This window comes from Bombina bombina, chromosome 11, assembly GCF_027579735.1.
Source record: "Bombina bombina isolate aBomBom1 chromosome 11, aBomBom1.pri, whole genome shotgun sequence".
Taxonomy (NCBI): Eukaryota; Metazoa; Chordata; class Amphibia; order Anura; family Bombinatoridae; genus Bombina; species Bombina bombina.
Window position 1 is genome coordinate 42,092,066 of NC_069509.1, and position 27,753 is coordinate 42,119,818.

The 27,753-nt window shown below is 39.8% G+C and overlaps 1 protein-coding gene across 1 annotated transcript in view; it reads left to right on the forward strand.

Moving 5' to 3' along the window:
- LOC128641937 (uncharacterized) overlaps positions 1-27,753 on the forward strand; it is a 469,590-nt gene that overhangs the window by 371,467 nt on the left and 70,370 nt on the right. Inside the window, exon 18 of the mRNA XM_053694531.1 lies at positions 26,331-26,426. Coding sequence (XP_053550506.1) covers positions 26,331-26,426 — 96 coding nt within the window. The remainder of the gene's footprint in view (positions 1-26,330; positions 26,427-27,753) is intronic.

Consider the following 27,753-nt stretch of genomic DNA (forward strand, 5'->3'; position numbering starts at 1 on the left):
GCTGTGCCTTGGAACTATAGTCTGGCATACCTGTTCCCTCGGTTTTCTCTCCTTCTTCGAGTTGTTGCTTGTATCAGCAGGAGAGGATGTCAGTTTTTCTGATTGCTCCTGTCTGACCTTGCAGGACCTGGCTCGTGGATCTGGTGACAATGTTATTTCTTCCTCCTTGGAGGTTGCCATGGAGGAAGGACATTTTCTTCAGGGTCCCTTTTCTCCACCCACATCTAGATCTCTGAAGCTGACTGCTTGGAGATTAAATGTCTAGTCTTAGATAGGCGTGAATTTTCTGAGAAGGTAATTGATACCATACTTTAGGCTCATAAACCTGTTATGCGCTCGACTTACCAATGGGTATGGCATATATACCTTTATTGGTGTAAATCAAGTTTTTTTTTCTTGGGGCTAAGTAACGGTACCTCAAATTTTGTCTTTACTTCAGGATAGAATGGAAAATTTATCAGTCAGTACTCCGAAGGGTCAGATTTCTGCACTAACTTTTCTTTTGCTCTTACGTCTAGCAGATCTGCCAGATGTTCAATCTTTTGTACAGGCTTTGGTCAGAATCAAGCCTGTGTTTTTAATTCTGTTGCTTCTCCTTGGAGCCTTAATCTTGTTCTTTACGTTCTGCAGCAGGCTCCGTTTGAACCTATGCATGAAGTTGATATTAAGTTGTTATCTTGGAAAGTTTTGTTTCTCCTTGCCTTTCCTTCTGTTCGCAGAGTTTCCGAACCTTTGGCTCTGCAGTGTGATTTCCCTTACCTTATTTTTCAGGCGGATAAGGGTTACTAAGTTGGGATTTCTTCCCAAGGTAGTACTGGATCGCAATATCAATCAGGAAATTGTTGTTCCTTCTTTTTTGTCCTACTCCTTCTTCTCAGAAGGGACGCCTGTTGCATACATGGGTGTTGTGCGTGCTCTAAATTTTACCTTCTAGCAACTATAGATTTTCGGCAATCATATGCCCTGTTTGTTGCTTTGTCTGGGTTTGTAAGGGTCGGAAGGCCACTTCTACTTCTCTTTCTCTCTGGTTGAGAAGTGTTATCCGGTTAGCTTACAATACAGCTGGTCAGCAGCCTCCTGGGAGAATTACAGCTCATTCCTCTAGGGCTGTTTCTTCTTCCAGGGCTTTAAAAAATTAAGCTTCTGTGGAACAAATCTGCAAGGCGGCTACATGGTTCTCTTTCCATACTTTTTCCAAATTCTACAAATTTTATGGGTAAGGGAAGTGACACTTAACAGCTCTGCTGGGGTGCTCTTTGCCTCCTCCTGCTGGCCAGGAGTTGAATATCCCACTTGTAATTGGAATGAAGTTGTGGACTCTCCATGCCAGGAAAGAAATTCATCAGATAAGCATACATTTTGTTATTTTATTTCATTATTTTACAGAGCAGACAATGATATATTACAACAGTTTATTCTACAGAAATGTATTCTCAAATGTAATGTTAGTAAAGAGCATAGTAATGTTAAATAATACAAGCACTAAAAATCCTCATATTTTAAAAAATAATTTTGTACAGAAAAAGCATTAATAAGAATATTTTTATATGATACCTACTTATACTCTTTTTCTCTACCCTCCTATCTAATCCCCATCTCACATAGCTAGTTTGTGATGTTGCTAAATAATCTCTGAGGCTTTCTGTGCATACCCAGAGTCATGCCAGTCTCTCCCCAGGCAACACCAGCCTAGTGAGTAATGCTCTGTAATGTAACAAAAAAAGACTCTGCAAAGCCAATTAAAGCAACATACACATGTAGCTGCCAATCACCGGAAGGGACTTTAGCTTTGTGATTTACTTATTTGTGGGGTTTACACACATGGCTCTGGATCACAATCTATTAGATGGGATCTTTTGTCTATTTTTCTGGTTTTGACTTTTCAAATTCGACACATCTAGTCCTTAGAAGAGCATTTTTTACATTATTGCAACTGATTCAAGGCTATTAGCAAATAGTCTATTATAGTGCACACACTCAAATGGCAACAGGAGACATTGTAGAGGTCTATTAACATACATGGCATTGACTCATTAACACTCTATACATCACTATTGTGGAGGCTGTATAAAGTTACCAGAGCATACATTTCTCCAACATAGGTGTGTCCGGTCCACGGCGTCATCCTTACTTGTGGGATATTCTCTTCCCCAACAGGAAATGGCAAAGAGCCCAGCAAAGCTGGTCACATGATCCCTCCTAGGCTCCGCCTACCCCAGTCATTCTCTTTGCCGTTGTACAGGCAACATCTCCACGGAGATGGCTTAGAGTTTTTTAGTGTTTAACTGTAGTTTTTATTATTCAATCAAGAGTTTGTTATTTTGAAATAGTGCTGGTATGTACTATTTACTCAGAAACAGAAAAGAGATGAAGATTTCTGTTTGTATGAGGAAAATGATTTTAGCAACCGTCACTAAAATCCATGGCTGTTCCACACAGGACTGTTGAGAGCAATTAACTTCAGTTGGGGGAACAGTGAGCAGTCTCTTGCTGCTTGAGGTATGACACATTCTAACAAGACGATGTAATGCTGGAAGCTGTCATTTTCCCTATGGGATCCGGTAAGCCATGTTTATTACGATCAGTAAATAAGGGCTTCACAAGGGCTTATTAAGACTGTAGACTTTTTCTGGGCTAAATCGATCATATTTACACATATTTAGCCTTGAGGAATCATTTAATCTGGGTATTTTTTGTAAAATAATATCGGCAGGCACTGTTTTAGACACTTTATTCTATAGGGGCTTTCCCTAATCATAGTCAGAGCCTCATTTTCGCGCCGGTATGGCGCACTTGTTTTTGAGAACAGCATGGCATGCAGCTGCATGTGTGTGGAGCTCTGATACATAGAAAAGTCCTTCTGAAGGCATCATTTGGTATCGTATTCCCCTTTGGGCTTGGTTGGGTCTCAGCAAAGCAGATTCCAGGGACTATAAAGGGGTTAAATATAAAAACGGCTCCGGTTCCGTTATTTTAAGGGTTAAAGCTTCCAAATTTGGTGTGCAATACTTTTAAGGCTTTAAGACACTGTGGTGAAAATTTGGTGAATTTTGAACAATTCCTTCATGTTTTTTCGCAATTGCAGTAATAAAGTGTATTCAGTTTAAAATTTAAAGTGACAGTAACGGTTTTATTTTAAAACGTTTTTTGTACTTGGTTATCAAGTGTATGCCTGTTTTACATGTCTGAACTACCAGATAGACTGTGTTCTGAATGTGGGGAAGCCAGAATTCCCATTCATTTAAATAAATGTGATTTATGTGACAATGACTATGATGCCCAAGATGATTCCTCAAGTGAGGGGAGTAAGCATGGTACTGCATCATTCCCTCCTTCGTCTACACGAGTCTTGCCCACTCAGGAGGCCCCTAGTACATCTAGCGCGCCAATACTCCTTACTATGCACAATTAACGGCTGTAATGGATTATTCTGTCAAAAACATTTTAGCCAAAATGAACACTTATCAGCGTAAGCGCGACTGCTCTGGTTTAGATACTGAGGAGCATGACGACGCTGATAATAATATTTCTGAAGGGCCCATAACCCAGTCTGATGGGGCCAGGGAGGTTTTGTCTGAGGGAGAAATTACTGATTCAGGGAACATTTCTCAACAAGCTGAACCTGATGTGATTACATTTAAATTTAAGTTGGAACATCTCCGCATTCTGCTTAAGGAGGTATTATCCACTCTGGATGATTGTGACAAGTTGGTCATCCCAGAGAAACTATGTAAAATGGACAAGTTCCTAGAGGTGCCGGGGCTCCCAGAAGCTTTTCCTATACCCAAGCGGGTGGCGGACATTGTTAATAAAGAATGGGAAAGGCCCGGTATTCCTTTCGTCCCTCCCCCCATATTTAAAATATTGTTTCCTATGGTCGACCCCAGAAAGGACTTATGGCAGACAGTCCCCAAGGTCGAGGGAGCGGTTTCCACTGTAAACAAACGCACCACTATACCCATACAGGATAGTTGTGCTTTCAAAGATCCTATGGATAAAAAATTAGAAGGTTTGCTTAAAAAGATGTTTGTTCAGCAGGGTTACCTTCTACAACCAATTTCATGCATTGTCCCTGTCGCTACAGCCGCATGTTTCTGGTTCGATGAGCTAATAAAGGCGGTCGATAGTGATTCTCCTCCTTATGAGGAGATTATGGACAGAATCAATGCTCTCAAATTGGCTAATTCTTTCACCCTAGACGCCACTTTGCAATTGGCGAGGTTAGCGGCTAAGAATTCTGGGTTTGCTATTGTGGCGCGCAGAGCGCTTTGGTTAAAATCTTGGTCGGCTGCTGCATCTTCCAAGAACAAGCTACTTAACATTCCTTTCAAGGGGAAAACGCTGTTTGGCCCTGACTTGAAAGAGATTATCTCTGATATCACTGGGGGTAAGGGCCACGCCCTTCCTCAGGATCGGCCTTTCAAGGCAAAAAAATAAACCTAATTTTCGTCCCTTTCGTAGAAACGGACCAGCCCAAAGTGCTACGTCCTCTAAGCAAGAGGGTAATACTTCTCAAGCCAAGCCAGCTTGGAGACCAATGCATGGCTGGAACAAGGGAAAGCAGGCCAAGAAACCTGCCACTGCTACCAAGACAGCATGAAATGTTGGCCCCCGATCCGGGATCGGATCTGGTGGGGGGCAGACTCTCTCTCTTCGCTCAGGCTTGGGCAAGAGATGTTCTGGATCCTTGGGCGCTAGAAATAGTCTCCCAAGGTTATCTTCTGGAATTCAAGGGACTTCCCCCGAGGGGGAGATTCCACAGGTCTCAGTTGTCTTCAGACCACATAAAAAGACAGGCATTCTTACATTGTGTAGAAGACCTGTTACAAATGGGAGTGATTCATCCTGTTCCATTAAGAGAACAAGGGATGGGGTTCTACTCCATTCTGTTCATAGTTCCCAAAAAAGAGGGAACGTTCAGACCAATCTTAGATCTCAAGATCTTAAACAAGTTTCTCAAGGTTCCATCGTTCAAGATGGAAACCATTCAAACTATTCTTCCTTCCATCCAGGAAGGTCAATTCATGACCACTGTGGATTTAAAGGATGCGTATCTACATATTCCTATCCACAAGGAACATCATCGGTTCCTAAGGTTCGCATTCCTGGACAAGCATTACCAGTTCGTGGCGCTTCCTTTCGGATTAGCCAATGCTCCAAGGATTTTCAAAAGGGTACTAGGGTCCCTTCTAGCTGTGCTAAGACCAAGGGGCATTGCTGTAGTACCTTACTTGGACGACATTCTGATTCAAGCGTCGTCCCTTCCTCAAGCAAAGGCTCACACGGACATTGTCCTGGCCTTTCTCAGATGAACGCGGAAAAGAGTTCTCTATCTCCGTCAACAAGGGTTCCCTTCTTGGGAACAATAATAGACTCCTCAGAAATGAGGATTTTTCTGACAGAGGCCAGAAATACAAAACTTCTAGACTCTTGTCGGATACTTCATTCTGTTCCTCTTCCTTCCATAGCTCAGTGCATGGAAGTAATCGGGTTGATGGTTGCGGCAATGGACATAGTTCCTTTTGCGCGCATTCATCTAAGACCATTACAACTGTGCATGCTCAGTCAGTGGAATGGGGACTATACAGACTTGTCTCCGAAGATACAAGTAAATCAGAGGACCAGAGACTCACTCCGTTGGTGGCTGTCCCTGGACAACCTTAGTCACAAGGGATGACATTCCGCAGACCAGAGTGGGTCATTGTCACGACCGACGCCAGTCTGATGGGCTGGGGCGCGGTCTGGGGATCCCTGAAAGCTCAGGGTCTTTGGTCTCGGGAAGAATCTCTTCTACCGATAAATACTCTGGAACTGAGAGCGATATTCAATGCTCTCAAGGCTTGGCCTCAGCTAGCGAGGGCCAAGTTCATACGGTTTCAATCAGACAACATGACAACTGTTGCGTACATCAACCATCAGGGGGGAACAAGGAGTTCCCTAGCGATGGAAGAAGTGACCAGAATCATTCTATGGGCGGAGTCTCACTCCTGCCACCTGTCTGCTATCCACATCCCAGGAGTGGAATATTGGGAAGCGGATTTTCTGAGTCGTCAGACATTGCATCCGGGGGAGTGGGAACTCCATCCGGAAATCTTTGCCCAAGTCACTCAGCTGTGGGGCATTCCAGACATGGATCTGATGGCCTCTCATCAGAACTTCAAAGTTCCTTGCTACGGGTCCAGATCCAGGGATCCCAAGGCGGCTCTAGTGGATGCACTAGTAGCACCTTGGACCTTCAAACTAGCTTATGTGTTCCCGCCGTTTCCTCTCATCCCCAGGCTGGTAGCCAGGATCAATCAGGAGAGGGCGTCAGTGATCTTGATAGCTCCTGCGTGGCCACGCAGGACTTGGTATGCAGATCTGGTGAATATGTCATCGGCTCCACCTTGGAAGCTACCTTTGAGACGAGACCTGCTTGTTCAGGGTCCGTTCGAACATTCGAATCTGGTTTCACTCCAGCTGACTGCTTGGAGATTGAACGCTTGATCTTATCGAAGCGAGGATTCTCAGATTCTGTTATCGATACTCTTGTCCAGGCCAGAAAGCCTGTAACTAGAAAGATTTACCACAAAATATATCTGTTGGTGTGAATCTAAAGGATTCCCTTGGGACAAGGTTAAGATTCCTAAGATTCTATCCTTCCTTCAAGAAGGATTGGAAAAAGGATTATCTGCAAGTTCCCTGAAGGGACAGATTTCTGCCTTGTCTGTGTTACTTCACAAAAAGCTGGCAGCTGTGCCAGATGTTCAAGCCTTTGTTCAGGCTCTGGTTAGAATTAAGCCTGTTTACAAACCTTTGACTCCTCCTTGGAGTCTCAATTTAGTTCTTTCAGTTCTTCAGGGGGTTCCGTTTGAACCCTTACATTCCGTTGATATTAAGTTATTATCTTGGAAAGTTTTGTTTTTAGTTGCAATTTCTTCTGCTAGAAGAGTTTCAGAATTATCTGCTCTGCAGTGTTCTCCTCCTTATCTGGTGTTCCATGCAGATAAGGTGGTTTTACGTACTAAACCTGGTTTTCTTCCTACAGTTGTTTCTAACAAAAACATTAACCAGGAGCTTATCGTACCTTCTCTGTGTCCGAAACCAGTTTCAAAGAAGGAACGTTTGTTGCACAATTTGGATGTTGTTCGCGCTCTAAAATTCTATTTAGATGCTACAAAGGATTTTAGACAAACATCTTCCTTGTTTGTTGTTTATTCCGGTAAAAGGAGAGGTCAAAAAGCAACTTCTACCTCTCTCTCTTTTTGGATTAAAAGCATCATCAGATTGGCTTACGAGACTGCCGGACGGCAGCCTCCCGAAAGAATCACAGCTCATTCCACTAGGGCTGTGGCTTCCACATGGGCCTTCAAGAACGAGGCTTCTGATGATCAGATATGTGGGGCAGCGACTTGGTCTTCACTGCACACTTTTACCAAATTTTACAAGTTTGATACTTTTGCTTCTTCTGAGGCTATTTTTGGGAGAAAGGTTTTGCAAGCCGTGGTGCCTTCCATTTAGGTGACCTGATTTGCTCCCTCCCTTCATCCGTGTCCTAAAGCTTTGGTATTGGTTCCCACAAGTAAGGATGACGCCGTGGACCGGACACACCTATGTTGGAGAAAACAGAATTTATGTTTACCTGATAAATTACTTTCTCCAACGGTGTGTCCGGTCCACGGCCCGCCCTGGTTTTTTTAATCAGGTCTGATAATTTATTTTCTTTAACTACAGTCACCACGGTACCATATGGTTTCTCCTATGCAAATATTCCTCCTTAACGTCGGTCGAATGACTGGGGTAGGCGGAGCCTAGGAGGGATCATGTGACCAGCTTTGCTGGGCTCTTTGCCATTTCCTGTTGGGGAAGAGAATATCCCACAAGTAAGGATGACGCCGTGGACCGGACACACCGTTGGAGAAAGTAATTTATCAGGTAAACATAAATTCTGTTTTTCATATGCATAGGTTCATTCACATATGTATTTGTTTAGTATGTTGAGTATTCTGTACAGCTAAGGGGATCTTGCCGGACCCCAACATCTACAAATGGCACACTTTTATTTTTATTTTAATATTTGATTTAAGTCACACTGTTGCATTTGTTACTAGCAGTACTTGCCTCTTTATAACCAGGTTTTAATCGGCTTGGAATCTATTCAAATTTGTTTTCATCTGCATCACTGATGCTAAACCATCTGAATACCAATTATATGTTAGTATGATGGGCAGACTGAGCACACATTTTCTATCGCTATATGGTCACTTTGTATCTGCATAGGAAACCCTTAAATTAAATTGCACCTTCATGATTGGATTTTATAGGGTATACTACTTCATGCAAGTCCAAACACAGTCAGGGCAATCTATTTCAAAGTGCATTATTGAACTAATCTGAAAAGTGCCTTTGTGACTGCGAGTTCAATAATGTAGGGGCCTATCAGGCCAAGAAGCATATGACATTTCTATGGTTAACCAGTGGTGAGGATACATTTGGACTACAATAGGTTAATCTTACACAAGTTACTTGAATAGACCTTTACTTTAACCTTAAATGCATCTAAAACCAAAAATTTTCCAGGGGGCCACACCACACTAAAGTTCCTGTTGCGGTCGAGACAAAATCCACTCTCAGACCTAAATATCTCCTTGAAATGTGCCAATTTACCTGCCAACAGCACAGTGGAACAGCTGTAAGACCTCTTGCTACACTTAAGAGGAAATCCTGACATCGCTTAGCCCTGCACCCATGGATGGTGTCCGCAATGATGTGTTAAAGACCAGTCTTAACGGGACAGTCTAGTCAAAATTAAACTTTCATGATACAGATAGTGCATGCAATTTTAAACAACTTCCTAATGTACGTTTATCATCAAATTTGCTTAACTCTCTTGATATTCTTTTTTTAAAGCTAATCCTAGGTCAGCTCAAACTGATTTCGAAACCATTGAAGGCCGCCTCTTATCTCTGCATTTTGACAGTTTTTCACAGTTAGGCAGAGCTAGTTCATGTGTGTCATATAGATAACATTGTGCTCACTCCCATGGAGTTATTTAGGAGTCAGCGCTGATTGGCTAAAATGCATGTTTGTCAAAAGCACTAAGATAAGGGGGCAGTCTGCAGATGCTTAGATGCAAGTTAATCACAGAAATAATAAGTGTATTAATAACACAGTGTTGGTTATGCAAAACTGGGGAATGGGTAATAAAGGTATTATCTATCTTTAAAAACAATAACATTTTTCAAGTAGACTATCCCTTTAAGCAGAATAACTGCGCCTCCTCACACTGCTTACCAGACCCCGCTACGTAAACGTGGAACCAGGCTGCACTTTGTGCAGGGCGATGACGCAGCGTTCCTCCTTAATGTCTTTAAGAACCTCTCACACACCAAACCACACTTAATCTCCACTCTTGATCATAATACATTGAGATCCGGGACTGTTTATGTCAGGAGATGAAAAGTATGACCAGGCTCTAAACTGACTCTGAACTTCTATACCGATAAGCAGATTGTTTAAAAAAACATAACCTACCTCTAAGAACCTTAACAATACTCGCACCTGCTATAAAGGCACATGATCCACCTAATTTAGCTTATTCCAAGTACATTAAATACACCATTTTTGCCTGCATACTGTGCCTTACACACCAACTAATGTATTCTCACACTTACTCTGAGGTGATTTCCCATGCATGTTCATAGGAATTAAAGCATATCATCTGATAAACAGACCAGCATGCCTTCTGATCGTTAAACTTAGATAACAAGCCTGGTATTAGGACATAGCAGGGCTCAGTGACCCTCAGAACTCCATGCCTACACAGTGACTGCTGCAGGCCTGAACATTTTTATATCTTTAAACTGCCACTCCAAAATGGTGCTACGTAGATCCACAAAGCTTCATAAGATACCCAAGTCAGGCAATAATACCAGCACTGTTAATACTTTTAAAAAAAAAACTTAGACAAGACAATAGACTATTTATTAACAAATTGTGAAGAGGAAAACATGTCTGACTCCCCTGTCATATACCAGCCACCATCATCACCAAGCTCTTTATCACAATTAGAAGATGGGCCAATTAATGGAGGGTAATGGAGGCATTAATCAACCAAGTAAAATCTTGCATCAAGACAGAATGTGCAGATCTGAAAAGAGATATAAATGAACTAGGCTGCCAAGTTGAAACCCTACAAGATGACAGAGAAGAACTAGACAAAGAAATGGCAACTATGTCTCAAACAATCACAACCCAGCATCCCAGATTCTTGACCTAGAAAATAGAACAAGAAGGAACAACCTTTGGGATGCAGATCACTGCATCCCAAACCTGGTGGTAGTCAACCTCCCAGAGACATAATAGTCTGCTTTTAAAGATATAGAGACAGAGAAAGAATTTTCAAATTTGCATGAGCACAGCAAACCTTCTCATACCTGGGAGCGAAAATCTAAATCTATCAAGATCTTTCAGCTAAGACGCTACAAAATAGAAAAGAGTTTGCCTTTCTCACCTCACACCTCCGATCCCTCAGGATCCCTTACAGATGGGTATTCCCCATCTCTCTTCAAGTGTCTAGGAATGGAAAATGCATAGAATGTAAAGATATAGCCAAAGCCACTGATTTTTGCAAACAATTGGATATCTCCTTACAAGACACATCTGCGTCTACTTCCTCTCCAGCTACACCTGCATCTCCTTCACATGCTAAACCACAAAGAAGTCCATGGTCTGAGGTTGCTAGCAAGCAGGCCAAAAAGAAGCAATGCATCAAGTCCCAAAATCTTTTGGAAGCCACTTGAACGGACTCACACCTCAAACTGGCCTAGATTTAGAGTTGGGCGGTATCCGTGAAAACCAGCGTTAGAGGCTCCTAACGCTGGTTTTGGGCTACCGCCGGTATTTGGAGTCAGTTAGGAAAGGGTCTAACACTCACTTTTCAGCCGCGACTTTTCCATACAGCAGATCCCCTTATGTCAATTGCGTATCCTATCTTTTCAATGGGATCTTTCTAACGCCGGTATTTAGAGTCTTGGATGAAGTAAGCGTTAGAAATCTAACGACAAAACTCCAGCCGCAGAAAACAGTCAGTAGTTAAGAGCTTTCTGGGCTAACGCCGGTTTATAAAGCTCTTAACTACTGTGCTCTAAAGTACACTAACACCCATAAACTACCTATGTACCCCTAAACCGAGGTCCCCCCTCATCGCCGCCACTCGATTAAATTTTTTTAACCCCTAATCTGCCGACCGCCACCTACGTTATCCTTATGTACCCCTAATCTGCTGCCCCTAACACCGCCGACCCCTATATTATATTTATTAACCCCTAATCTGCCCCCCTCAACGTCGCCTCCACCTGCCTACACTTATTAACCCCTAATCTGCCGAGCGGACCGCACCGCTACTATAATAAAGTTATTAACCCCTAATCCGCCTCACTCCCGCCTCAATAACCCTATAATAAATAGTATTAACCCCTAATCTGCCCTCCCTAACATCGCCGACACCTAACTTCAATTATTAACCCCTAATCTGCCGACCGAATCTCGCCGCTACTGTAATAAATGGATTAACACCTAAAGCTAAGTCTAACCCTAACACTAACACACCCCTAAGTTAAATATAATTTAAATCTAACAAAATAAATTAACTCTTATTAAATAAATTATTCCTATTTAAAGCTAAATACTTACCTGTAAAATAAACCCTAATATAGCTACAATATAAATTATAATTATATTATAGCTATTTTAGGATTTATATTTATTTTACAGGTAACTTTGTATTTATTTTAACCAGGTACAATAGCTATTAAATAGTTAAGAACTATTTAATAGCTAAAATAGTTAAAATAATTACAAAATTACCTGTAAAATAAATCCTAACCTAAGTTACAATTAAACCTAACACTACACTATCAATAAATTAATTAAATAAAATACCTACAAATAACTACAATTAAATAAACTAACTAAAGTACAAAAAATAAAAAAGAACTAAGTTACAAAAAATAAAAAAATATTTACAAACATTAGAAAAATATTACAACAATTTTAAACTAATTACACCTACTCTAAGCTAAGCCCCCTAATGAAATTACAAAGCCCCCCAAAATAAAAAAATTCCCTACCCTATTCTAAATTACAAAAGTTCAAAGCTCTTTTACCTTACCAGCCCTGAACAGGGCCCTTTGCGGGGCATGCCCCAAGAAATTCAGATCTTTTGCCTGTAAAAAAACACATACAATACCCCCCCCCAACATTACAACCCACCACCCACATACCCCTAATCTAACCTAAATCCCCCTTAAATAAACCTAACACTAAGCCCCTGAAGATCTTCCTACCTTATCTTCACCTCACCGGGTATCACCGATCGGTCCTGGCTCCAAAATCTTCATCCAACCCAAGCGGGGGCTGGCGATCCATAATCCTGCGGCTGAAGAGGTCCAGAAGAGGCTCCAAAGTCTTCGTCCTATCCGGGAAGAAGAGGCGATCCAGACCGGCAACCATCTTGATCCAAGCGGTATCTTCTATCTTCATCCGATGAGGAACGGCTCCATCGTGAAGACCTCCAGCGCGGATCAATCTTCTTCCGACGACGTCCAACTGAAGAATGACGGTTCCTTTAAGGGACGTCATCCAAGATGGCGTCCCTCGAATTCCGATTGGCTGATAGGATTCTATCAGCCAATCGGAATTAAGGTAGGAAAATTCTGATTGGCTGATGGAATCAGCCAATCAGAATCAAGTTCAATCCGATTGGCTGATCCGATCAGCCAATCAGATTGAGCTCGCATTCTATTGGCTGTTCCGATCAGCCAATAGAATGCGAGCTCAATCTGATTGGCTGATCGGATCAGCCAATCGGATTGAACTTGATTCTGATTGGCTGATTCCATCAGCCAATCAGAATTTTCCTACCTTAATTCCGATTGGCTGATAGAATCCTATCTTGGATGACGTCCCTTAAAGGAACCGTCATTCTTCAGTTGGACGTCGTCGGAAGAAGATTGATCCGCGCTGGAGGTCTTCACGATGGAGCCGTTCCTCATCGGATGAAGATAGAAGATGCCGCTTGGATCAAGATGGTTGCCGGTCTGGATCACCTCTTCTTCCCGGATAGGATGAAGACTTTGGAGCCTCTTCTGGACCTCTTCAGCCGCAGGATTATGGATCGCCAGCCCCCGCTTGGGTTGGATGAAGATTTTGGAGCCAGGACCGATCGGTGATACCCGGTGAGGTGAAGATAAGGTAGGAAGATCTTCAGGGGCTTAGTGTTAGGTTTATTTAAGGGGGGTTTGGGTTAGATTAGAGGTATGTGGGTGGTGGGTTGTAATGTTGGGGGGGGGGTATTATATGTGTTTTTTTACAGGCAAAAGAGCTGAATTTCTTGGGGCATGCCCCGCAAAGGGCCCTGTTCAGGGCTGGTAAGGTAAAAGAGCTTTGAACTTTTGTAATTTAGAATAGGGTAGGGCATTTTTTTATTTTGGGGGGCTTTGTAATTTCATTAGGGGGCTTAGAGTAGGTGTAATTAGTTTAAAATTGTTGTAATATTTTTCTAATGTTTGTAAATATTTTTTTATTTTTTGTAACTTAGTTCATTTTTATTTTTTGTACTTTAGTTAGTTTATTTAATTGTAGTTATTTGTAGGTATTGTATTTAATTAATGTATTGATAGTGTATTGTTAGGTTTAATTGTAGGTAATTGTAGGTATTTTATTTAATTAATTTATTGATAGTGTAGTGTTAGGTTTAATTGTAACTAAGGTTAGGATTTATTTTACAGGTAATTTTGTAATTATTTTAACTATTTTAGCTATTAAATAGTTCTTAACTATTTAATAGCTATTGTACCTGGTTAAAATAAATACAAAGTTACCTGTAAAATAAATATAAATCCTAAAATAGCTATAATATAATTATAATTTATATTGTAGCTATATTAGGATTTATTTTACAGGTAAGTATTTAGCTTTAAATAGGAATAATTTATTTAATAAGAGTTAATTTATTTCGTTAGATTTAAATTATATTTAACTTAGGGGGGTGTTAGGGTTAGGGTTAGACTTAGCTTTAGGTGTTAATACATTTATTAGAATAGCGGTGAGCTCCAGTCGGCAGATTAGGGGTTAATGTTTGAAGTTTGGTGTCGGCGATGTTAGGGAGGGCAGATTAGGGGTTAATACTACATGGAGTGCAGAATTATTAGGCAAATGAGTATTTTGACCACATCATCCTCTTTATGCATGTTGTCTTACTCCAAGCTGTATAGGCTCGAAAGCCTACTACCAATTAAGCATATTTGGTGATATGCTTCTCTGTAATGAGAAGGGGTGTGGTCTAATGACATCAACACCCTATATCAGGTGTGCATAATTATTAGGCAACTTCCTTTCCTTTGGCAAAATGGGTCAAAGGAAGGACTTGACAGGCTCAGAAAAGTCAAAAATAGTGAGATATCTTGCAGAGGGATGCAGCACTCTTAAAATTGCAAAGCTTCTGAAGCGTGATCATTGAACAATCAAGCGTTTCATTCAAAATAGTCAACAGGGTCGCAAGAAGCGTGTGGAAAAACCAAGGCGCAAAATAACTGCCCATGAACTGAGAAAAGTCAAGCGTGCAGCTGCCAAGATGCCACTTGCCACCAGTTTGGCCATATTTCAGAGCTGCAACATCACTGGAGTGCCCAAAAGCACAAGGTGTGCAATACTCAGAGACATGGCCAAGGTAAGAAAGGCTGAAAGACGACCACCACTGAACAAGACACACAAGATGAAACGTCAAGACTGGGCCAAGAAATATCTCAAGACTGATTTTTCTAAGGTTTTATGGACTGATGAAATGAGAGTGAGTCTTGATGGGCCAGATGGATGGGCCCGTGGCTGGATTGGTAAAGGGCAGAGAGCTCCAGTCCGACTCAGACGCCAGCAAGGTGGAGGTGGAGTACTGGTTTGGGCTGGTATCATCAAAGATGAGCTTGTGGGGCCTTTTCGGGTTGAGGATGGAGTCAAGCTCAACTCCCAGTCCTACTGCCAGTTTCTGGAAGACACCTTCTTCAAGCAGTGGTACAGGAAGAAGTCTGCATCCTTCAAGAAAAACATGATTTTCATGCAGGACAATGCTCCATCACACTCGTCCAAGTACTCCACAGCGTGGCTGGCAAGAAAGGGTATAAAAGAAGAAAATCTAATGACATGGCCTCCTTGTTCACCTGATCTGAACCCCATTGAGAACCTGTGGTCCATCATCAAATGTGAGATTTACAAGGAGGGAAAACAGTACACCTCTCTGAACAGTGTCTGGGAGGCTGTGGTTGCTGCTGCACGCAATGTTGATGGTGAACAGATCAAAACACTGACAGAATCCATGGATGGCAGGCTTTTGAGTGTCCTTGCAAAGAAAGGTGGCTATATTGGTCACTGATTTGTTTTTGTTTTGTTTTTGAATGTCAGAAATGTATATTTGTGAATGTTGAGATGTTATATTGGTTTCACTGGTAAAAATAAATAATTGAAATGGGTATATATTTGTTTTTTGTTAAGTTGCCTAATAATTATGCACAGTAATAGTCACCTGCACACACAGATATCCCCCTAAAATAGCTATAACTAAAAACAAACTAAAAACTACTTCCAAAACTATTCAGCTTTGATATTAATGAGTTTTTTGGGTTCATTGAGAACATGGTTGTTGTTCAATAATAAAATGAATCCTCAAAAATACAACTTGCCTAATAATTCTGCACTCCCTGTATTTATTATAGGGTTATTGAGGCGGGAGTGAGGCGGATTAGGGGTTAATAACTTTATTATAATAGCGGTGCGGTCCGCTCGGCAGATTAGAGGTTAATAAGTGTAGGCAGGTGGAGGCGACGTTGTGGGGGGCAGATTAGGGGTTAATAAATATAATATAGGGGTTGGCGGTGTTAGGGGCAGCAGATTAGGGGTACATAGGGATAATGTAAGTAGCGGCGGTTTACGGAGCGGCAGATTAGGGGTTAAAAAAAAATATGCAGGTGTCAGCGATAGCGGGGGTGGCAGAATAGGGGTTAATAAGTGTAAGGTTAGGGGTGTTTAGACTCGGGGTACATGTTAGAGTGTTAGGTGCAGACGTAGGAAGTGTTTCCCCATAGCAAACAATGGGGCTGCGTTAGGAGCTGAACGCGGCTTTTTTGCAGGTGTTAGGTTTTTTTTCAGCTCAAACAGCCCCATTGTTTTCTATGGGGGAATCGTGCACGAGCACGTTTTTGAAGCTGGCCGCGTCCGTAAGCACCGCTGGTATCGAGAGTTGAAGTTGCGGTAAATATGCTCTACGCTCCTTTTTTGGAGCCTAACGCAGCCATTCTGTGAACTCTAAATACCAGCGTAGCTAACGCACCCTTTTGGCCGCAAAACTCTAAATCTAGGCGACTGAGAATATACATGTACGTAAGTACTGGATTACCAGTGCCCCAAACATGTGCGTCCAATAGAACTGAGAACTGCCTTGTATACTAATGTTGTGATGTTTTACTTATCAGTTAATTATTTCTTACTGATAGAATATATGATTGTCCTAGATTTGATAAAATGCTGCATTAACTGCTAATGTCTACACAGTTTTAGAATTCTCACCCTGCTGCACACATTCTCATCTGTTATGCAACTATGCCTCTGAGAGTGGACTTTGGTGTACCGTACTTATTCCCTCGCTGTTACTTTTTTTATTCTCATCTTGACCTATTGTATAGATAAATGTTTTTATCTAGTTTAATTTTATCTAACTCAGATTTACTCCTCCTAATCCTGTTCCAAACAGTAGTGCATTGCCTATAACCCCTAGTACCACACTCTACTGAGCTCAATTGTTTACACATTACAGTCCTGATATTACTTGCTTAAATATGACCCACCCTACATCAGTTAACTGTTTCCATATTGCCACACATAACGTTAAAGGGACATAATACTCATATGCTAAATCACTTAAAACTGATGCAGTATAACTGTAAAAAGCTGACAGGAAAATATCACCTGAGCATCTCTTTGTAAAAAAGGAAGATATTTTACCTCACAATCTCCTCAGCTCAGCAGAGTAAGTTCTATGTAGAAAGTTATACTCAGCTGTTCCCAGCTGCAGGTAAAAATAAATAAATGAAGAAATGAACTGCAGCCAATCAGCATCAGCAGTGCTGAGGTCATGAACTCTTACTGTGATCTCATGAGATTTGACTTAACTCTCATAAGATTTCATAGTAAGCTTCCTTTACCTGATTGGTGAAATAATGTGAGAGTGCACAAGGCTCATCCCCTAAGCTGTCCCAGGACAGACATACTAATATGCTGCTTAGAAATCCTTTACAATGGGATGTGGCTACTGAGGAACTTTTGAGGTAAAATATCTTTCTTTTTTACATAGAGATGTTCAGGTGATATTTTCTAGTCAGCTTTTTACAGCTATACTGCATCACTTTCAAGTGTTTAAACATTTGGGTATTATGGCCCTTTAAAGGTTTTCTTTCCCCCCAGAAACATTTAATTGCTTACCATGACTTTTATAAGAGAAACATTTATATAATAATGTTACAAGAAACTCACTTTAAAAAAACAAAGTAACCCACCCTCTCACACCTTTATTATTACCAGCACTTTCTCAGCTCTGGTCCAGATAAAAAGAATGGCGTATGCATCTCCTTTAGAAAAGGAGCCTCATTCGACCTGTTAGAAAAATAACAAGACCCTGATGGTAGAATATTAATATTAGTTGGCCTCTGCTTTGGCATACCACTTACCTTGGCCAATCTTTATGCCCTGAATCGCCTTACAACCTCCTTTTTTCCGTAGAGTTATAAATCAATTGCTTGATATTTCAAAAGGCCCAATACTGGTTGGTGGAAACTTTAACTTCCCTATTTGCCCAGAGTTAAGATGCCTCCACAGGTAAATCATACATCCGTTACGATTAAATTAAAGCGTATTGGCAAGCAATACAGACCATACCCTTATTTGACACTTGGAGAGCTAAGCATCCCAATACCAGAGATTATACTTTCTTCTCTAATCCCCAACATACCTACACTCGCCTTGACTGCATATTATGTGACGAATCTACCCTTTTTACCTTAATAGACTCAAGAATACTACACACAGTATGGTCAGAAAACTACAATATACAATACTGAATGACAATCCTATATAAAAGATCATGCACACAGAACTAAAGTAGGTACACATAATTTAATCAAAGGTTCTAAGATAATATTATTATAGGGACATCTCCCTTAAAAATGTTGCAACTAATAGAATCTAAATAAAATAAAATCAGTGCAAATGAGTCCTGTTTGGCCGATCGGCCAATATGGGCAATTTAAGTCCATAAAATCCAATACCACCTATAATACACTCACCGGCCACTTTATTAGGTACACCTTGCAAGTACCGGGTTGGACCCCCTTTTGCCTTCAGAACTGCCTTAATTCTTCATGTGATAGATTCAACAAGGTGTTAGAAACATTCTTCAGACATTTTGATCCATATTGACATAATAGCATCACGCAGTTGCTACAGATTTATCGGCTGCACATCCATGATGTGAGTCTCCCGTTCCACCACATCCCAAAGGTGCTCTATTGGATTGAGATCTGGTGACTGTGGAGGCCATTGAAATACAGTGAACTCATTGTCATGTTCAAGAAACCAGTTTGAGATGATTTGAGCTTTGTGACATAGTGCATTATCCTGCTGGAAGTAGCCATCAGAAGATGGGTATACTGTAGTCATAAAGGGATGGACATGGTCAGCAACAATACTCAGGTAGGCCATGGCATTTAAACAATGCTCAATTGGTACTAAGGGGCCCAAAGTGTGCCAAGAAATTATCTCCCACACCATTACACCACCAGCCTTAACCATTGATACAAGGCAGGATGGATCCATGCTTTTATGTTGTTTACACCAAATTCTGATCATACCATCTGAATGTTGGAGCTGAAATCTACACTAATCAGACCATGCAACGCTTTTCCAATCTTCTATTGTGCAATTTTGGTGAGCCTGTGCTAATTGTAGCCTCAGTTTCCTGTTCTTAGCTGACAGGTGTGGTAGCCAGTGTGGTCTTCTGCTGCTGTAGCCCATCTGCTTCAAGGTTTGACGTGCTGTGCATTCAGAGATGGTATTCTGCATACCTTAGTTATAACTAGGGGATATTTAAGTTACGTTTGCCTTTCGAAACATCTCCAACCAATCTCCCCATCTCCCATTCTCCTCTGACATCAACAAGGCATTTTTCGTCCACACAACTGCCGCTCAATGGATATTTTCTCTTTGCCGGACCATTCTCTGTAAACCCTAGAGATGGTCTTTGCGTGCATAATGGTGATTGACTTGATATTACAAGTTGTGCGTTCTATCTTTCCCACGCAATATGGCCTTTACCGCAACAATCCATTCTGCACTCAAAGACCTGAAGTTATGTGTTTTGCAAAATAAAAAAGTTTCACAAAACACCTCAAAAATACCTTACAAACTACACCTACACCCATAAACTACACTATTAACCCCTAATCCACCACCCCCCATAGCAAACATTAACTAAAACTAGTAACCCCTAAACCGCCATCCCCCAACATCCCAAACAGTACATTATTAACCCCTAAAGCACCAACCCCCCACTAGGCAAAGTATGTAAAAACACTATTAACCCCTAAACCGCCATTCCCCCACATCGCAAAGTATTAAACTAATAACTAAACACCCCCTAACTTAACCCCAATTCAAGAACACATAAATTAAACTAAAAATATACTATCTTTAAAAAAAATATAAAAACCTGTTAAAAAAAAAATAAAACCTAAGCTTAAACTAAAAAAAAAAAATAACATTACAAAAATTAAAAAATCCTAACATTACAAAAATTAAAAAACCCTAACGTTATAGAAAATAAACTAAAATATCCAAAATAAAAAAAAATATTCCTATTCGAATACCAAAAAAAACACCTCAAACTCAAAATTAAAAAAAAACTAATCTTCAAGTAAACTACCAATATCCCTTATATGGCCCTTTTGTAGGGCATTGCCCTAAAGCTAACAGCTCTTTTACATAAAAAATAAAACAATTACCCTCACCCCCCAAAATAAAAAAATCCTAACTAAAAAAAAACAATCTACCCATTCCCATGAAAAGGGCATCTGGGTGGGCATTGCCCTTAAACGGGCATTCAGCTCTTTTTCTGCCCAATAAAAATAAAAAAAGCGCTAATCTTAAAAAAACACCCCCAAAAAAACTAACACTAACCCCAAAATTGGTACTCACCAATGATGAAGGGTGGCACTCCATCTTTATCCCGTTGGCGCTCCATCTTCATCCATCGCGGGACCATCTTCTTCAATTTTCGTCCAGGCCGCGGTCCATCTTCTATCTTCATCCCGAGAGTTGCAGCAAAGCGGGAGGTCATCAACAACGTTGGTACTCCTCTTCAGCCAGGCGACACAGAGGTCCTCTTCATGCGATCTATAGCCACACGCTGAAGATTGAATGCAAGGTTACCCCTTTTATAAAGGAGTACCCTTGCATTCCTATTGGCTGAACAAATTCAAATCAGCCAATAAGATGAAAGCTGATTTAATCCTATTGGCTGATTTGAATTTGAATAATTAAATCAGCCAATAGGAATGCAAGGGTATCCCTATATAAAATGGGTACCTTGTATTCAATCTTCAGGGATTATAAGATGAAATCATAAAATACATAAATAGTTACGGCTAGATTACGAGTCTTGCGTTATGAGTAAAAAGTAAAGGCTCATAACGCTGCTTTTTTACTACCGCTGCTATTACGAGTCTTGCAGATTTATGGGCATCGCACACTTTTTTGGCCTTACTGCAAATCAACTTACGCAATTTGCGTATAGTCTATTTTCAATGAGACTTCCATAGTGCCGGTATTATAAGCTTGTCGTGGGAGGCCAAAAAGTGAGCGGTACACCCTATACCGTCAAGATTGGTAACGCAGTAGTTATGAGTTTTACACTACAACGCTGTAGCATAAAACTCATAACTAAAGTGCTAAAAAGTACACTAACACCCATAAACTACCTATTAACCCCTTAACTGAGGCCCTCCCGCATTCGCAAGCACTAAAATAAAATTATTAACCCCTAATCTCCCGCCCCTAACATTGCCGCCACCTACCTTCATTTATTAACCCCTAATCTGCCGCCCCCAACATCGCCGCCACTATACTAAATCTAACCCTAACACCCCCTAAATTAAATATAATTAAAATAAATCTAATTAAAACTTGCTATTAATAACTGAATAATTCCTATTTAAAACTAAATACTTACCTGTAAAATAAACCCTAAACTAGGCTTGGATTAAGACTTCTCCCGGCTTCGTTGAGAACTTCTCCCGGCTTCGTTGAGGATGGATGTCCGGTCTTCAAAACTGTAAGTGGATCTTCAGGGGTTAGTGTTAGGTTTTTTTAAGGATTTATTGGGTGAGTTTTATTTTTAGGTTAGGGTTTGGGCTGCAATAGAGCTAAATGCCCTTTTAAGGGCAATTCCCATCCAAATGCCCTTTTCAGGGCAATGGGGAGCTTAGTTTTTTTAGTTAGGGTTTTATTTGGGGGGTTGGTTGTGTGGGTGGTGGGTTTTACTGTTGGGGGGGTTGTTTTCATTTTTTTTCAGGTAAAATAGCTGATTTCTTTGGGGCAATGCCCAGCAAAAGGCCCTTTTAAGGGCTATTGGTAGTGTAGTTTAGGATAGGGGTTTTTAATTATTTTTTTTGGGGGGGGCTTTTTTATTTTGATAGGGCTATTAGATTAGGTGTTATTAGTTTAAATATTTGATAATTTCTTTTTTCTTTTGTGTAATTTAGTGTTTGTTTTCTTTTGTAATTTAGCTAATTGTATTGATTTTAGTTAATTGTATTTAATTTAGGGAATTTATTTAATTGTAGGGTTAGGTTAGATGTTAGTGTAAGGCAGGTTAGGTTTTATTTTACAGGTCAATTTGTATTTATTTTAGCTAGGTAGTTAGTAAATAGTTAATAACTATTTAGTAACTATTCTACCTAGTTAAAATAAATACAAACTTGCCTGAAAAATAAAAATAAACCCTAAGCTAGATACAATGTAACTATTAGTTATATTGTAGCTATCTTAGGGTTTATTTTATAGGTAAGTATTTAGTTTTAAATAGGAATTATTTAGTTATTAATTGTAGGTTTTATTTAGATTTATTTTAATTATATTTAAGTTAGGGGGTGTTAGGGTTAGACTTAGGTTTAGGGGTTAATAAATTTATTATAGTGGCGGCGACGTTGGGGGCGGCAGATTAGGTGTTAATAAATTAAGGTAGGTGCCGGCGATGTTAGAGGCGGCAGATTAGGGGTTAATAATATTTAACTAGTTTTTGCGATGCGGGAGTGCTGCTGTTTAGGGGTTAATATGTTTATTATAGTGGCGGCGATGTCCGTAGGGGCAGATTAGGGGTTAATAAGTATAATGTAGGTGTCGGCGATGTCAGGGGCGGTAGATTAGGGGTTAATAAGTGTAAAATTAGGGGTGTTTAGACTCAGGGTTCATGTTAGGGTGTTAGGTGTAAACATAAAATGTGTTTCCCCATAGGAATCAATGGGACTGCGTTACTGAGCCTTACGCTGCTTTATTGCAGGTGTTAGCCTTTTTTTTTAGTGGTTCTCCCCATTGATGTCTATGGGGAAATTGTGCACGAGCACATACAACCAGCTCACCGCTGACTTAAGCAGCGCTGGTATTGGAGTGCGGTATGGAGCTAAAATTTGCTCTACGCTTACTCCTTTCCTTTTAACGCCGGGTTTGTAAAAACCTGTAATACCAGCACTGTAGGAAAGTGAGCGGTGACAATAACGTGCAAGTTAGCAACGCACAGCTCATAAAACTCGTAATCTAGCCGATAGTTTCTTATATACTATAAATATATTTTAAGAATTTTATTTGTATGAATAATTATGAGCTAGATTACAAGTGGCGCATAAAGACCGCCAGAAGTAATCTTTTTGCTTGCACCGGAGAGCACACGTAATAAGTTGAAAGTAAAAACAACGCGCAAGCGAAACCCGAAGCACGCAAAAAGACTCATTTTGCCCAAAGACTTCAATAGAGCCAAAAAGTAAACAGCAAATTTAGAATTTTTATTTTTTGTTTAGATTTAATTCAAGGCGCACATACACTTTATGTCAGTGAAGTCTGTACAGAAAAATAGTTTCTATACATACACTCTCAAAAAGGAAACTGACAAATAAGTTACATAAGATAAACTAAGCATGTTTAGATGACAATTTGCTAGACGTATTGAACATTAGTTGTGCCAGGTAAACTGTATGCCCTCTAGATGATCTATGAGGCCACTCTTGGACATCCCAGTACAAGCAATAATTGTGAAGCTACAGAGGGCATGCATAGATAAGAGAAGGCCACTCTTGGGTCTCAAATGGTGAATCTCTACTTTCTTGTTTAATTATATATATATATAAGATTGTGGAAAACGTAATGTTTATCTGAAGGCTGGTTAATATATTAAGGGAAGGAGCATTGAACAAATTCAATGTGCTAAAATTAGGTGTTATAGCTATAATGAAGAGGCTATGTGGATGGTTCTTTTTTTCAGGATAGTAAACAGTTGCCAATATAGTTGGAATCCAAGGATTAGTACTATCTTGCAACTACCTACCAAGACATAATTCACTATTGGCCCCAATATCTGAAAATATCTTAAAGGGGAGCTACAATCAATCAGGCTCCTAATAAGTCTAATGTTGTAGTGAGATTTCATTTGCAGGTTCTATTGTATACTATGGCGTCAAGCTGCCCCGGCCGCAGACAGCCTTAATGCCAATCCCCTGTTAGATATAATATATTTTAAAACGGTGCAATTACTAATTTCATCTGGTAGTATAGTGTTTAGTAATAAGCTGCAAGAATATAAGCTTGTCCACTTTCTATGATAAATACTGACTTTATTTAACTATGACAAAAGGTGTTTTAGTATTCCAGCCTCTAAACGCTAGACCTATCCTGACCTACTTGCCTAGCGAAACCCATGCTTTATAACTATAGCCATATATTGCTGATATAAATAGAGGAGGAGTAGAGAGAATTATCAGTTATATCATAAATAAACTACAGTAAGGCCAACTCACACCACCCACTTCGTCAGAGGGGTATTATAAATATGTTAAGTAAGTGGAGAATATAGAACTCTCACCTATTTCTCACAGTATATAGCACCAGAGGTTACACTGCTGAAGGAATTTGTTAGTATAAGACCGAAGGCATTTGAGACAAAGATAGATGGCATAGCAGGATTAGTGTTAGTTTGTCTTGAGGGAAGATTAATACCTCTAATAGACACTATAGAAGTAGAGCAACAGTGCTCACAAGGCTACGAGTATGAACTTCAAATTAGGATCAAGTACAAGCAAGTAATTAAAAATACAGAAGAAAATATAACTCTACATTGAAGGAGACAGAGTGTTGAGACAATAACCATTTCCTATCTAATGATAGATTAGCCAAGTGGCTCTTATGTTCAGTGGAGTGGAGTGCAGGAATGTGAGAGTAAACTAGCAGGTTACTCCACACTAAAAATGAGTCGCTTAGCCGATGCCTATACGTAGAGTAGTAGAGAATACAATCCATCCTCTCCTTCTCTTGGGACTGCTGTCTGTGCATACATACTTGTCATGTAGGAATGTCCTCCTTATGTTCCATTCAGTAGCTTCAGAAATTTTTACTAACAGGTATTCAAAAGCAGTGTGATAACTGAATAGAGGAATCTTGTCATATGAAACCCCTAACAGTTCTGCAAAGCATAAGTCCTCTTGCCGCGTATTGGAAGTGTTTGGAGGCTCTCTCAAGGCACGCATCGTGAGCTTCATATAATTGATCTCCCCAATATAGGCTTGTATCCGCTTCTTCACTAGTAGGATGATTGACATGCACAAGGGCAGGTGGTGAATGCAATATCCCTGTTTTCTGGGTAGAAGGTGCCCATTCAGTCATCTGTTCACTGATATTGGGTTCACCATCAATCCTTTGAGGGTTCAGGTTAGCAGAGTCCTTGAGTAGCTCCGGGTCCTTGATTAATGGGTATAATATTCTTTGTAAGCTCTGTTTCAGCTTTTGAAAGTGTAGGTCAAGAAGAGACTGTGCACATTGTTCCCATGCGTCCAGCGCCGCCATGTTAGTGCCGTTAACGGTATTACAGTGTTCCTGACAAATCACAAAATATAGTCCCAAGTAATATGTTAGCGTTATGTTTCAGGGTGTACAAAGTTGTGGCAGTCTAATTGTGACTGTCTAACCCGGATAACGGAGGAGGGGGGGTTAGTTATAGAAATCTTTGTATGGCCGCCTATATCTCGTAACGGTCCAGACAAGGGTACTCCACAAAGTAAAGTTACCTATAGTGGTGTCAGACTGTACAGCTTGACGTCCCTTTTCTGGATATATGAGAATATTTAGTGAGGATTACTCAATCAATCTGTGATAATCAGTGGTTTATCAGGATGGTCTATGGAGCTCCAAGTTTTGCATCCATAATCGGAAGCGGCCTGGACACGCCCCCAAATGTGTAATATCTACAGTAAAACACATTATTAAATATTAAATAGTAGAAAACATACTTTTCATATTTTCAGGTATTTGAGTAGAAAAGGTTCTAATGTGTGTGTGTATATAAATATGTTTAGAGGTGTGTGTGTGTGTATATATATATATATATATATATATATATATGTGTGTGTGTGTATATATATATATATATATATATATATATAGATATATATATATACAGTATATATATATATATATATATATATATATATATTTATTTACACACATTCTATAGCCCTTTCCATTCAAACACCTTGTCATATACCATGTACCTTATAATTTTTTTAGCAGATAGTGTTTATATGAGTGTAATTTATGTTGTGTTTTCCTTTATCAAACTAACATATGAATATTTAATGTATCATTTACATGGAAAATTTGCATTTAAATGTTGATTCCCAGACTTTAATGTGAATCGATTGTAATCAGCATTCAAACGTACTAGCTTAATGTTATATTCAGTATTCAAATGTTAAGATTTTTTAAATAGAAATATTCAAATGCAAATAGTAGAATAAATATCAAGAGAGGCAATCGTTCTATCATTCAACTGCCATAATACCCAAATTTAACCCTAAAAAGTAATTATTGGGATTATCACAGAAGATAATCACAGAAAATAACTGTATAATTAGAATGCTAATCAAAATAAATCATTCAATCATTTTTGTTTAATTATATTATTTAATATTTTGTTATATTCTTTTTTACAGATACACCATTCATTCAACCTGAGATTCAATCAGCTAATTATGGAAACAATATTCATTCATTTAACGGTCAACAGCATCCCTTTCCTCAAAACATAGGTTGGTTTTTTATGTACAATTTATGTTAAAATGTCCATAAATCTGAACTTTACAGGTGCAGCATTTGGAGTCACATGCACAGGTTTTCAGCCTATCTCAGTGGCAATACAGGCTGATTGGTTCATTTGCTCCCTGTGCTTTACAAAGTGAATACTTAGCTGTCCCATACTTGTGCACTGGGCGAGTGTACACAGTGCCAAAATAGCACCAAAAAAGATTAAAGCATACACCTAAAACCAACTTGAAACAGCAGGCCTAGCTTAGCATATTATTGACTTCCATGTCCCTTTAACATCCAAGAGGATTTTTATAGATACAAAACACCCCACACAACAGAGCTTTAATCCCTCTCACTTTCCCATGATTCCTTGGTCAATATTTTGTCTCCAGCAAGGAGTGATGATGAAACTTGAAGTGCTGATCTACACAATGATTGCAAGGGGTTCTCAGACCAATGTGATACCCATTATCCCCCTCAGAGACCACGGAATAGGACAGAAAGGTTTACAGGAGTACAATTGTCAGTGAGAGTAAATCTTCTTCTGGGAGTTTGTCTGTCACTAGTCTGCCTCAGGTGCCGATGGGATTTATCCTGCAGTATGCTAAGCACAGTAGAGTGAGTGCTGACAGGTAAACAGATCAAATGTCATACAGTTTTAGAAAATTAACCAGAGACGGCAAATCCTGCCAAGTCAAGATGTGCCATGCTGAAAAACTCATACCCAAAAAGACTATAATAAAATCAAAGGGTGCTTCAACAAAGTATTAGTTTAAGGGTGTGCACACTTGTGCAACCATATTATATTAGTTTTTTATTTCTACTTCCCTCCACCTAAAATATTTTAGTTTGTTTTGCAATTGAGTTGTACAGTTTATAGGTCACATTAAAGGTGGAAAAAGTTCTGAAATGATTTATCTTTGTCTCATTTTTTTTACATCACAGAAACCTGACATTTTAACAGGGGTGTGTAGACTTTTTATATCCACAGTATATATATATTCATTTACACACACACTATAGCCCTTTCCATTCAAACACCTTATCATATACCATGTACCTTATAATTTTTTATCAGATAGTGTTTATATGAGTGTAATTTATGTTGTGTTTCTCTTGTTAAGTGTGTTCAGTCCAGGGGTCATCCATTACTTATGGGATATATTCTCCTTCCCAACAGGAAGTTGCAAGAGGATCACCCAAGCAGAGCTGCTATATAGCTCCTCCCCTCACATGTCATACCCAGTCATTCTCTTGCAACCCTCAACAAAGAAGGAGGTCGGGAGAGGAGCTGGAGTTTTTACTTAACTATTAACTATTCTTCAATCA